The following is a 13,184-nucleotide window of genomic DNA, read 5'->3' as shown; positions in this document are numbered from 1 at the left end:
GAATAAATGTAAACAGTATGTTCAACTTTGAGGAAATTATCTCAAGCCCTGTTAAGTTTTCCTCTGTGGTACTTGTAAAACGAAGGCCTCTACGCTCCAGAGCTACCTCAGAGCCTCACACTCTTTCCCTACCCAACATCTTCTCCACTGCACGTCAGTTAAACAGGATGATGGATAAAAGTGACTCATAGTAAAGACGGAATGCCTTGGTAAAGTGTGAAAATGTCAGAGGAATGTACTAAGAAGGAAGAGGATGAACATTTGCTGAGCACATACTATATATTAGAGAGCTGGTACTTTTTTCTATTCCTCAAGAAAGCTGGATTTCACTTTCAGCATTTTATAGATGGGGAGACGATTGATGGTGGCTGTAAAAGTTGCCCAGTCACAGAATTAGTCAGTGGCAGTGCCAAGACTCTGAAGCAGGTCAGTGTGACTGTAAAGAAAGAGCTCCCGGACTCAGTCTCTAAAGGAAAGAATCCGTCCAGGCCTGGGTTTTCTCAGGCCACCTTAAATCTTGCCTGCTGCTTTCTTGTTTTATCACAGCGGGGTAAATAACTGCTTCCCTGTTTTCTTCTCTATTTGGCTTTTTAATATACTGCTGTACAGAAATCCCTTTCCTATTTTGTTAAGCTTCTCTCTTGCTGCTTTCTAATTTTTAGTGGCTGTTAAACATCGAGTTATAATATGCTGTTCAGAAACAGCTGCATGGCATCCTAGAAAGACTGATTCAGTTAACTATTCTTAGTAAAACCCCAACTACACTTTCTACTTTATTTAATAATCTATTACAGACACGAAGTCACTTTAAATTAGGTAATTCAAATAATCATCCAGAGTCATTGTTAATCTCTTGAACTTCCTGTGTTAAATGCTGACTACCTTTTCCGATCTTCCTGTACAAATCTGTAATTTAATACCAGGAAGGAGCTAGGTCAAGTTCCTGAGATTCTACTTAAAACAACATTTATGGGATACATAACACACTGAAAACATTCCAACTGTGAGCACATCCTGCTATTAAAGGTAAGTCTTCCTATTAAAGCTAACTTAGTTTTTGTCAGAGCATGCCAGATAGCTAGTTCCTTCTCTCCAATTGTAACCTTCTGGGTTTAAAGAAGAGGAACTTTATGTAAATATAGGCTAACTTTCAATTGTATATGGATTTTTTTTAGAGTGAGTTTATTTATCTAAGGTATGATAGAAGACCAGATATAGAGATGTAAATGTACATTTGCTCAGAATTCAGTCATCCTCACTCATTCTCAATCAAAGCCCCCCAGTTTGGTAGGGGTAGATGTGAGGCAGGCCCCACTCTGACTTACGGTAGAGAGAACTGTGGAAGTGCTAACCCTGAACATCTTTCCCTCTCTAGAAAGTACAGAGTAGGGGCTGGGGATTTAGCTCAGCGGCACAGCAGCACCTGCCTGGCAAGCGCAAGGTCGTGAGTTGGGATTCCCAGTACCGGGGAAAAAAAAAAAAAGAAAGTACAGAGTAATTCAACACTGGCTGTTCCATATTGCATATTGTTGTCTTCACATTAGTTGTTCGGATGATCAGATATAAGCATGCAAAACTGGTCAAAAGAAAAAATAAAGCATCTGTATCATTTACAATCTTTTGGTTTTTTTGTTTATTCTCTTTAATGGTTTGATCAATCTTGCATTCTTACATTTGGTAATCTGACCAACTTTGATGAAGATAAAAATATGTAATGTAACAACCACTGTTAATCCCTATCATTTTGTTCTGAAACCCTGTATCATTCTTATTGTTTTTGCTTTGTTGTTTTTGTCTATGCTGTTGGCATTTTCCTATTGTTGTTTTTTTTCTCTTTAAAATAAAAAAAAGAAAATATTTAGAGTAAGAAGATACACATAAAGCATCCATAACACTCAATACCTATCAGCAATATTATGTACAAGGAATAAAATAATTTACTGTTACTATAAAAATAAATCACACAAACAAAACCCAACAGACAGCAAAGCCTGAATACCTTTTTTTAAAATCAGCTGATAGCTCCTGTTCTAGAGAACTGTTAAATCCTTCATCAAACTGAATCTGATGCTCTGGTCTTGATGTTCTAGTTCTAGTCGATTTGGCAACTTTCATATCTGATATGATGTTACTAAAACTGGAACAATAAAAAAGTCAAATAAATTAGACATCTCAGACATACAACACTGTAAGCTTTTCTTAAACAGGAGACGTTGCATTTAATTATTTCACTTTTATGCACTAATACAGTATAAAGCTATGTTTAAATAAAAAGTATGTCCTAAAAGTAAAAAAGAAAAAGAAGAAAAACATGGAAACAAAGCTTTTGTAAATGGGAAGGGCAGGAAGGGTTGAAGGGATGGTGGGGGAATGGGAAAAAAACCAAGTTATGTACAGGTACAAATTCTCTATGATGAATGTGATCATTATGCATATCTAAAATGTGCCAATAAAATCTGATTGAAATAAATAAAGAAAAAAGAAAAAACAAAACAAAAAGTATATCCTACATTAATAGCCACATACCACAGACCCTCAGGATTTGGGCTTAGTTTTGAGGGTGGGTGTTGAGACAGGGTGTGAGATGGTGAGGGATATGCAGCCCAGGCTGGTCACCAACTTGCTGTCCTCTTGCCTCAGCCTCCCAAGTACTGGGATTACAGGTGTGTGCCACCACACTTGGCTGAGATTTATGTTTATTTCTATCTTTTAAAGATGTTCTGCAACTCAGGAGGCTGAGCAGGAGGATTGTCGTGTGTTCAAGGCCAGCTATGCTATGTAGTGAGTTCAACGCCAGCTTGGGCTACACAGTGAGACTCTTATCTCAAAAAAAATTATTTTTTGGGGGGGCTTGGGATTTAGCTCAGTGGCACAGCACCTGCCTGGCAAGCGTGAGGTCATGAGTTCAATTCCCAGTACCAGAAAAAAAACAACAAAAAAAATTTTTTTCATTTAAAACATAAAAGTGTCAATTATATAAAAATTATTAATATTCAGAATAGGAAAATACTATGAGTATCTGTGTCTACCATATCAATAACTAAGTTAAAATAGAAACTTAGCTGTATTTATGTGTTGTATTTGTTCAAATTCAAGCAGAACAAATTAGCTGACTCAGAGTCCAGATACCTGCATTTTTCTTTTAACCTCCTGATACAATGCTGGTACACATGTTCACTATGAACAGCTGATTTAAATCACTTTCCAAAGTGAAGCAGTATCACCAAGCAGGCGTGGTGGCACATGCTTGTAATCCCAGCACTTGGTCGGCTGAAGCAGGAGGATCGCTGTGAGTTTGAGGCCAGCCTGGGCTACAAAGAGAGTTCAAGGCCAGCCTGAACTGCACAGTGAAACCCTGTCTCAAAACAAAAAACAAAGGGGCTGGGGATTTAGCTCAGTGGCACAGTGCCTGCCTGGTAAGCATAAGGTCGTGAGTTTGATTCCCGGTACTGGAAAAAAAAAACAAACACCCTAAAAAACCAAAAAACAAAGAACAAAAAAAAACCCAACAAAAGGAAGCGGGGCCACTTACTAGCTTTGGGCAGACAGCAGTAAAATTTGGCGTAAAGTAACAAGAGATGAAAGGGTTAAGTAGAAAAAGTTCAGCTCAAATTTAAGTGGAAGGGAAGGAAATATGTTTGAAGATTATTACACTATGCAGAAAACCAGCATTGACTTAACCAAGGAAAAATTTATTCTCACAGAAATTAGTTTTTTATTTACCTAATTAAATAATATTAGTGAATTTACCATTTCTTCAAGAGCAAGAAATTTTGACTTCCTAGAAGAAAAATTTAACCATTCAACTGTTTTTTTTTAAAAAAACTGCAATCTCACTTAAGACATTTTAATAGTATTTTTATTTTATTTATTTTTTAAGGTTTTTTTTTTTCGTCTTTTTGAGACAGGGTCTCACTACGCAGTTCAGGCTGGTCTTGAGCTCACTTTGTAGCCCAGGCTGACCTCAAACTCACAATGCTCCTCCTGCCTCAGCCTCCCAAGTGATGGGATTACAGGCATGCGCCACTACACCTGGAATAGCATTTTTATTTTTAAATTTTATTTTTTATTAGCATACACTTGCTTTTCAAAAAACCCAATTGCTAAAATTCTATTTGATGTTTGCGTATTATTCATCAGACACATGAAAACAGCCTACTTGAGATATCTGAGCACACAATGACGTACTTCTAACGTTACCTGGTGCACTGACCTGATTTTACGTTTCTCTCCCTCCTTCTGGGACACTGAGCTTTGCTCGTGCTGCTGCAGCTGCCTGAGCAGATCGGATTTGGTCACCTGCTTGTCAAAGGGGAGAGAAGCTGCAACAGCAGACACAGCCGCCTCCAAGGCAGGGCTCAGGGGCTCATTTCTGAAAGAGGAAATGAGAAAGAAAGGCGGGGATTGCTTATTATGCCACCAGCTTAGTGAAAAGTTAAGTGATTTGGGAAAGGGAACTTGTCATTCATAAAAGTATTGAGAGCTTAGGGCTCAGCTCAGTGGTGGAGCACCTGCTTAGAATGCATCAGGCCCTGGGTTTAATACTCAGCGCGTACACACACCCTCTCTCTCTCTCTCCCAAAAAGTATCTCTCAACTTCCAACAAAAGCAAGCCTCCTCAAATATTAGACACTGGTTTTATATAAAATTGAAACACTAAACACTTAACTGGGTTGATGGGCACTGGCTGAAGTATAATACTGAATCAAACCTCAAAAACTACAAATTAATATTTTAAAAACAGATGCCATTTTTATTTAGAAAACATATATACTGTAAGCACACTTAAAAGTGGCTAAATCTGCCACAGAAGCTTTACTCATAATGGCCCAAAACTGGATACAAGTCAAAGGCCAGTCTATCAGGCAAGTGACTAAATTGTGACACACGTACAATGGAATAGCACTTGGCTTGCACCAACGTGATAAAGGTCTCACACAGATAGAAGGACAAGTGAAAAACTGGTCACAAGAGTAAATTCTGCATGGCTTCACATATATCCAGTTCAAAACAGGAGAAACTATCTGTGATGAGAAAATGTTAGAACGGTAATTGCCCAGGACAGAAGGTACTGACAGGATGACAACGGGAAACTTTCTGCATCTCGGTGAATGTGTGGGTTACATGCATGTATCCATTGGTCAAAATTCTACACTTTGGATTTGTGTATTTCAATATATATACATTTTGCCTGGAAAAGGAAAGCCACAAACCACCAGGATCACTCAGGAGATAGAAAAGGCACTGCTAACACAACAAGGGTAAAAAGCTGATCACTACTGAATCTGGGCCACAGGTACACAGGGGTTCACATAATTTTGTGTACTTTGGATAGGTTTAAATTTCCCGTAAGAGAAAGTTTAAAAGCTACCACTCTTGCGCGTAACTGTAGTAGAGCATTTACCCATCGTGCATGAAAGTACTCCTGAGTTAAGAGAAAAAATAACTTACCGTATTTTTTTACTGAGACTTTCCATCCTAATAAGTGGGATCTAAATTAATGTCTTATTATCTGGTTTTCCGTATCATCTGCTATTTAGCATGCAAATTAAAGATTCCAAATTCCTGCAATTGTCAGACAGATTTTAAGGACTTTATCAAGATATAAAAGATCTGGCAGTAACAGCAGAAAAATGAAGAAAGGAAATGTGCTATTTTTAAAACTGATCTGTGAATAACACTTAAGCCTCACACTATTACTATATTTCTTTCATTGATATTTGTTAACTTCATTTTCAAATTGTAATTTATGTATTTGAACAAAATACACAACGCAAAAAATATTGATGAGTATTCACTTTCTAGAACCATGCGTTCTTTTTCTTTGCTTTTTGAGACAGGGTCTTGCTATGTAGCTCAGGCTGGCCTTGAACTTACTATGTAGTCCACGCTGGAGGTCTTGAACTCAAGAGATCATCCCACCTTAGCTTCCTGAGTGCTGGGATTACAGGCGTGCCCCACCATGCCCGCCAAGAACCATGCATTTTATAACAATTGTTTCCTTTATAGTGAGAGCCCTTAGGACCTTGATTTATACTTTGAAATGTTCTGACAAAAATTGTGAAGGAACTTCTGTCATTGACTTTAGGTGATTCCAGATCCCCACTTAGAATCAGGCCTAGTGAATATCCATGGATGGGTCACAGCTTTAAAATTATATACCTATATTCCTTTCTATGATATTTTGGATCAGATTTTTTTAAGCAGTTGCTATGATTAAGAAAAAAAGTACCCTGTAAAAAAATGAATGTGGAGCAAAATGAGGGTAGCAATGTTCAGCCTGATTCCAAGGCTAGGTCATTAAAAAAAAATACAATCAATCAACTTGGTTCACTTTCTCTTGAGCCAAGGCCAGTAGAGAAGCCACACACGGGTGTTAGTGCTCGTCACTTCAGCTGTGGTCCAATGAGCGTCAGCATCAACTGCTAGACCTGTGAGGAGCAAACTCACTGATCCCAGCCCTGAGACCTCTAAGTCCTGCAAGTGAAGCCTCAGACATCACGGAGGAGTAACTGTCCTCTCTGCTGTACTCCAACTAGTGCTAACCCACAGAATCTATACACATTGAAAACAAATTTTTTGTTTGTTTTGAGACAGGGTCTCATTCTGTAATTCAGGCTGGCCTTGAATTTACTACATAGCTCAGGCTCACCCAGTTCTGTGCACCCGGGATTCCTTTTAAGGTGAAGGGTTCACTTAAAGAGGCTTTTTATAAAACTCAATGCAAATGTACCTCATTCACCACTCTTTTGATACGACTAAAGCCTCTTCAGTAAATGCAGAACCACTGTAACAGGTAAGCCTTGGAATCTTCTCTTGTGCAGTATTGGGGATCAAATGCAGGGGCTCCAGTACGCTAGGCAAGTGCTTATAAATATTATATCCACAATGCATCTGCCAGTATTTATAATTTCAATCTCCTGCCTCTGACTAAAAAGTCATTCTTAGTAAGCATTTATATATGTGTGCCATTTATTTCTATGTACTTATATACAACTCTTTTGTTTCTAAAGGAAAAAGAGGGCCGGAAATATAGCTCAGTAGTGCGAGCACCTGCCTGGGGAGTGCAAGGTCCTGAATTTGATTCCCAGTACAAAAACAAAAAAAAAAAAGAGGAAGAGGACACCTATTCTGGACATTCACTGTTTGAACTAAGTTATTGCCTAGCATCTAATTAGACTTTCTAGAGGTACCTTTGTTTTGTAGTGTTTTTTAACCCAGCTAGGCTGGGCGTGGTGGTGCACGCCTATAATCCCAGCACTCAGGAGGCTGAGGCAGGAGGATCGTTGTGAGTTCGAGACCAGCCTGGGCTACAAAGTGAGCTCAAAGCCAGCCAGAACTGTATAATGAGACCTTATCTCAAAAAGACAAAAAAAAAAAAAAAGACAGCTATGTAACTCAGACTGTTCTTAAAACTCAATATCCTACTGCCTCAGCCTCCCTAGTGCTGAGATTATAGGTGTGTACCAGCCCAGAGGCACTTCAGATGTAATCAGAAACTGAGCAGTCTTATACAAGCAGTATGTCATTCTGGGACACAGGAATCTTTTATTGTTTGTTCTGGTAAGTGCATGATAGGTATCCTAAGGCCACAAACCACCACATCATTTAAGTGATGACACCATCACTATAAAATGAATCCTTATTTCATGTACCATTAAAATAAGACTGCCATTTAAACTGTAACACAATGTTAAGATATCACTGTACTTAGAATCAATTAAATATAGTACTTTAGATAAGCACAAGTAATAATACACTGGGGAAACCACATAAATAAGCTGAGAACATTAATTTCTGGTCAAAAGGAGCTAGATAAGACAGTTATAATCAACATGCAAAACTATCCCAGAAGAATTTTTGGTTTTTTATTTTTTTTATGTTACTTTATTTATTTTTTTGTCTTTTTGAGACAGGGTCTCGCTACACAGTTCAGGCTGGCCTTGAGCTCACCTGGTAGCCCAGGTTGGTCTCGAACTCTCAATGATCCTCCTGCCTCAGCCTCCCGAGTGCTGGGATTACAGGCCCTAGCCGAATTTTTAAATAGAAAATTTCAAGGAAGTCCTTTATAGACACGATGTGACCTTTAGAACAAGGTGTGATGTACTGGCTGGGTGCATACCTGATGGCGCATACCTGTAATCCCTAGCACTTGGGAGGCTGAGGCAGGAGGATCTCCATGAGTTGAGTTTGAGGCCAGCCTGCACTACCTAGTAAGACCGTCTCAAAACAAAACAAACAGAAAACCACAAGATATATCAGATACATCTTGGTAACAGCTTAAAAAGCAGTCAATAACATTCACGTAAGAGGTTGTGTGCACTCCTCGGATAACTATTCCTTTCCTTTCTTTAGATTGTATAGAAATATTCTCTTATTACTCAAATATAAAACAGTAATAGCATTCCTCAAGTAATTATTAGGGTCCCCGTATTTATAAGCCGATATTTATTCTTCTTTAATTCACTACCTCTCACGTACTCTAATTAAAAATGTTTTTTACAAGGAGAAAAGTCTCACTGGAGTCTCAAGAGTTAGTTTCAAAGAACATTCAAATTGCCATTAAACTTACCGCTTCTCTGGCTCATCTCTTGCAGCTCTTCGGCGCCTTCCCATTACAGCCTCTACACTTTGACGTGCTTTTCTGCTGGGTGGCTTTGTTGTTTGTACGTTTACGGTACTTAACTCAACTTTCATGCCTTTAATAATGTTTAGTAAGTCTTTCTTCTTATGCTCACTTACAGAGTCTTGGCTCTCCGAAGGCTCTCTGGAAATCTTATCAGTTGGACAAGATTTCTCATCTTCCTTGCTATTGATCACGTTGCTGGTACCAAAATATCTTTGGATATTTTTTGTCCTGGAAAGATGTATGAAAGAAGAAAGGGTGTATGTAGAATGTAAAACAGTAAAGCAAAAATTCAAACATTGCTTCTGCACTTCACATTTTTAAAAATTCAAGTCCTTTCTATTTGCCTTTATTATTAACAGCCGTAACAGCAACAATGTGCCACGTATTAGCATATATTAGGTGTCTGGCCTGTGCAAAGTACTCCGGGTGCATTTTCTCACACCCTGAGCTTGTTTTCACTGAGAACATCCGATCACCACCTCAAATGCAGTGCATCCAAAACCATATTCTGGACCTCTCCCCTCAGACTGACTTTCCATTTTTCACTCTCTGTACTGACTGGCTTCCTACCAAAACACTCTTTTGAATCTAAAACCTACGATATACTTAAAAAGCTTTCTCAAACCTGCTCCCCATTCTTTGTTTAACATTCATGACACTCTAATCCTCCACTCTACTATTACCGTATGTCGCATTATTATTATTTCTGAGACAGGGTCTCGCTATGTAGTTCAGGCTGGCCTCAAACTTGCAGCGATCTTTCTGCCTCGGCCTCCCATGTGCTGAGGTGACAGGCGTGCACCACCACACCGGGCCTGTCACATTAATTCTGCCTGTGTGTGCAGTTTCTGCCTCCATCCGGCTCATCTTTCCCACGGTTCTTGCTAACTTGCGTCAGCACTGTATTAAACCGAACTGGTCCCGAACAGTTCTGGATGGGTATCAGCAGTGGTTTTTAGGTTTTCACAATCATGGAGTGCTTACAGGAAAAATATCCAAACAAGTACGCAACCATTTCTTTCATGGCGAACCCCACAGGGGTCCTCAGCGATTCACCACACATCTCTTGCAGAAAGAGCATCCCGAACCGCTCCTGCAAAGGTGAGACGTCCCCGCGCTCTCTCGGCAGGAACCCGTTGACTGAACGCAGCACTCTGCGCCACCTGCACCATCTCAGCTCCTTCATGACCTGCTCGGCTTCCTTTGGACTTAACACTAGTACCGACAGACCGGAAGGTCTTTCAGTAATGAATTAAGGAAAACATGAAAGAGACCAGGAACAAAGTCTTGGGACGCAAACACAAATAAATAAACAAACAAACAAAAAAATCCCCACTTGATTTCTGGAGTTCAGAGAAAAAAGTGGGAAAGCGGGGTGAGACGCGGCACGCCACGGAGAACGCTGAGGACAGACCAGACTTGTCATCGTGACGGTTTGCCACGCACACTCTGACCCTGGGCGTGCTACTGTATCTACGATCTCTCTCCTTACATTTAAAGCAAAGGCTTCTAAGGGTGTTCAGGTTATAACATCGACCCGAGAGAGCCCGCGAACTGTGGCTCAATGTCGGGAGGAGGGAATGGGCAGCCTGAAGAACTGCGAGGCCAACAGCTCTAAAACGTGTACCTGACCGTTCCAGGAGCAGCAGCGAGAGGCAAAACTGCAGCCGCGGACGCCTGCGGGCTTCCGGAGGGCAAAGGGACGCGGGACGGCGGGCGAAGAGGCAGCAGCGCCGAGACCCTCCGGAACATCGCGGGGAAACTAAGGGCAACCGGCTGAGCGCGTCCCTCTGCCAAACACGTCCCCTGCTTTGCTTTCCTTTCCGTTTCCGGGCCTGGTGCGTTCCTTTCCTTTGAATTCCGGTGGGCAACAGAGGTCCGTAACTGTGTTCCGGGCCTGTCGGCGGCCGCCCAAGCCAGCTGTCGGCAATAGCAGGGACTGCAGTCCGGGCGGTGGGTCCGAGTCTGAGTTCCGCAAAGGGCCTCTGGGTGAGGCGGGAGGAGGACGGGACAGGCGAGGTAGAGGGAGAGATCAGTGATTTTAAAAAACAAGAACAAAACAACCACACCTGTCGGTGGGGCCTGTGAGAGAACTGATCTTCCGCGCGCTGCTTGGGGTGCGGGAGGATCCACAACGTTCTTAATAATCTCAAGACGATCCGTGGCCACAAAGAGGAACCCTTTACCATAGGGCGTGCTGCCTGGTACTAATGGTGCTGCCTGGTTCTAATGGTGCTGCCAGCGCGACCATTAGAACAGGATAATTAGAATAAAGAGGGGCCATGTTCTGCGTGGAGCGCCAAAACACGAGACATATCTCAAAAATGGCCTTAAAGATAAAAGGATGCAAGAGAAAAGTGTGGCTTCTTCCTGCCCTTTCAGGAGACGGTGGGCAGTGGCCCAGAAGAGACGGGGCGTCCCTAGCCCCAGCGTGCGCTCCAGCAAACCTGGGGAGTACCTCGGCAGACGAACCTCCGGCCCAGAGCTCCATACTGGCAACCTAACGTTGCAGTCAACGTTTTCTCTGTGCACCCCAAAAAGCATCAAGGTTGGCAAGTGAATTCCTTCGGTGCTGAAAGTGCAGAGCTAACCCTAACAATACATTGTGACTGAATGCTATACACAGCACTGGGGATGTTCACTTCGTTTTATTTTGTAAAACAAACTATATATTGTAGTGCTGGGGATTGAACTCGGGTGCTCTACCACTGAGCTACATCCCCAGTTCTTTTCACTTTGAGACAGGGGCTCATTAAATTTGAGCCCAGGCTGGACTCACACTTCTGATCCTTCTGGCTCAGCCTCCCTAGTCTTTGGGATGACAGTTATGCACCACCACCACCAGCGGCTCTAAAATAAACTTTCGAAAAAAACAAATTGTAGTACGACTTTGTCAAAAAAACAAAATTACAACAAATTAGCTTAAAGATCTCGTTGCTTTTACTTGTGCTTCTAGAATCAGGCAACAACTTATTGTGTAAAATACAATGAATATTCCATGCGCTGAGCAGAGGCAGTTAGCTTTGAGTCAGAAAAGGGGGAAAGAAAGAAGAAACAGAACAGGAAGCAGATCTTTTCATTTTCTTTCCTTAAAGGGTTAGCACCAAGAGGACTTCTTCTGATGCTGGCTCAGGTAAGCAAGGGCCATTCTGATGAGTTACTGTGGGGCTCCTGTTTTTGGAACACTGGCCCTTTTCAAAATTTAGTTTGATACTTAGCACAAGTACTGTAACTATGTTCTGATTCGGTGTGGTCTGCTGCGGGCTAGATCACATTAGTCCAAACCAGAGTTCTCCTGTAAATTAAATACAGAAAAGTATATGAATCACAAATGTGTTGATGGAAGCATGCCTACTAAATGACTATAGGGTTAATTTATACATATAGAAAACCACTAGATGAAGAGCTAAAATATTAGTAAGATATAATTTTCTTGAAATCATTTCAGTGGGAAATCCATTCTTGAGTATAATAAGCAGTCTCAATGTTGCTACTACATATTCCTTCCATTTTTTCCGATGCTGGGGACTGAATCCAGGGCCTCACACATGCTAGGCAAGCATTCTACCACTGAACTACATCTTCAGTCCTTCCAATTTCTTAATATCCTTCACATGGAACAACAATAAGAAAGATAAAGCCAAACTCTTATCAAAGGAGCCCGAAACTTCCACCTCAGTTTCACAGGGTAAGATCCTTCCCAATTATCTTGTTCCTCATTCACTCTAAGGCAGTGCAGGCGCTGTGATTTGTGTGTGTGCTGCATGAGGGTACACAGGCGGAGGCTCACAAGGGAGAGGTGAAATTCTGCTCTACCACCTGGCTTATTTAACTGTCATATTCTAAAAGGGCTCCTTCCACTACCCTGCTTACAGAGGCATCCTGCCCCACCGGAAGAAATTGCTGCTATTCCCCCATATCCATTTTCCCGTCCCTCTGGAGTTTTAGTTGAACACATGGCCATAGAAGTAGAGGCTAGATTTCCCAGCCTCTCTCAGAGATAGGTGGGCCACTGGCCAAGGCTCTGATCCACAGAGTGTGAACAGAAGCAATGTGCGCTTTAAAAATGGGCACACATTCCATACAAAGTTTTTGTCTTTCTTGTTCCTATCTGGAATACAGACAAGATGCTAGGAGCTGAAGCCCCTAGAGATCAATGAAAGATCACAGAGGTAAGGATAACAGAGCCATCTGTGTCTGCCCCTCACTCTAGACAGTTTACAAAAGATGTGCAAGCTACATTGTCTAACTGTACTTGGAGTCACTTTGTTAGAGGTAGCCTGGATCATGCCTTAACACAGGTTACTTCTATACTGAAACCTTGCTTAATTTTCCATAGAGTATTTATTACTATCTAAAATTACCTCATACATTGCTTACTGTCTGTCTTCCTCTAACAAATGTGTGCTCTATGAATGCCTGGCCTTTGTTTCATTTGCTGCTGTAATCCTAGTTTCTAGAACTATACCTAGCGTAAAATAGATGCTCAGGTGAATATACTATTTCCAAGTACAAAAAATTATGCAGAGAAATGAAATCATTTGCCCAATTTAAT

At 41.2% G+C, this 13,184-nt stretch overlaps 1 protein-coding gene across 1 annotated transcript in view; it reads right to left on the bottom strand.

Annotated features, from left to right (window-relative positions):
• Positions 1–10,473, bottom strand: part of Mrps31 (mitochondrial ribosomal protein S31) — a 20,099-nt gene extending 9,626 nt beyond the window's left edge. Inside the window, exons 1-4 of the mRNA XM_005387635.2 lie at positions 10,257–10,473; positions 8,573–8,857; positions 4,214–4,372; positions 2,000–2,137 (exon numbers count right to left, since the gene is read on the bottom strand). Coding sequence (XP_005387692.1) covers positions 2,000–2,137; positions 4,214–4,372; positions 8,573–8,857; positions 10,257–10,381 — 707 coding nt within the window. The 5' untranslated portion in view covers positions 10,382–10,473. The remainder of the gene's footprint in view (positions 1–1,999; positions 2,138–4,213; positions 4,373–8,572; positions 8,858–10,256) is intronic.
• Positions 10,474–13,184: the final 2,711 nt, after the last annotated feature.

Source organism: Chinchilla lanigera, unplaced genomic scaffold (assembly GCF_000276665.1).
Source record: "Chinchilla lanigera isolate Chin_1 unplaced genomic scaffold, ChiLan1.0 scaffold00030, whole genome shotgun sequence".
NCBI classification, from domain to species: Eukaryota; Metazoa; Chordata; class Mammalia; order Rodentia; family Chinchillidae; genus Chinchilla; species Chinchilla lanigera.
The sequence above is the reverse complement of the archived record's forward strand: the minus strand, read 5'-3'. Positions and strand labels throughout refer to the sequence as shown.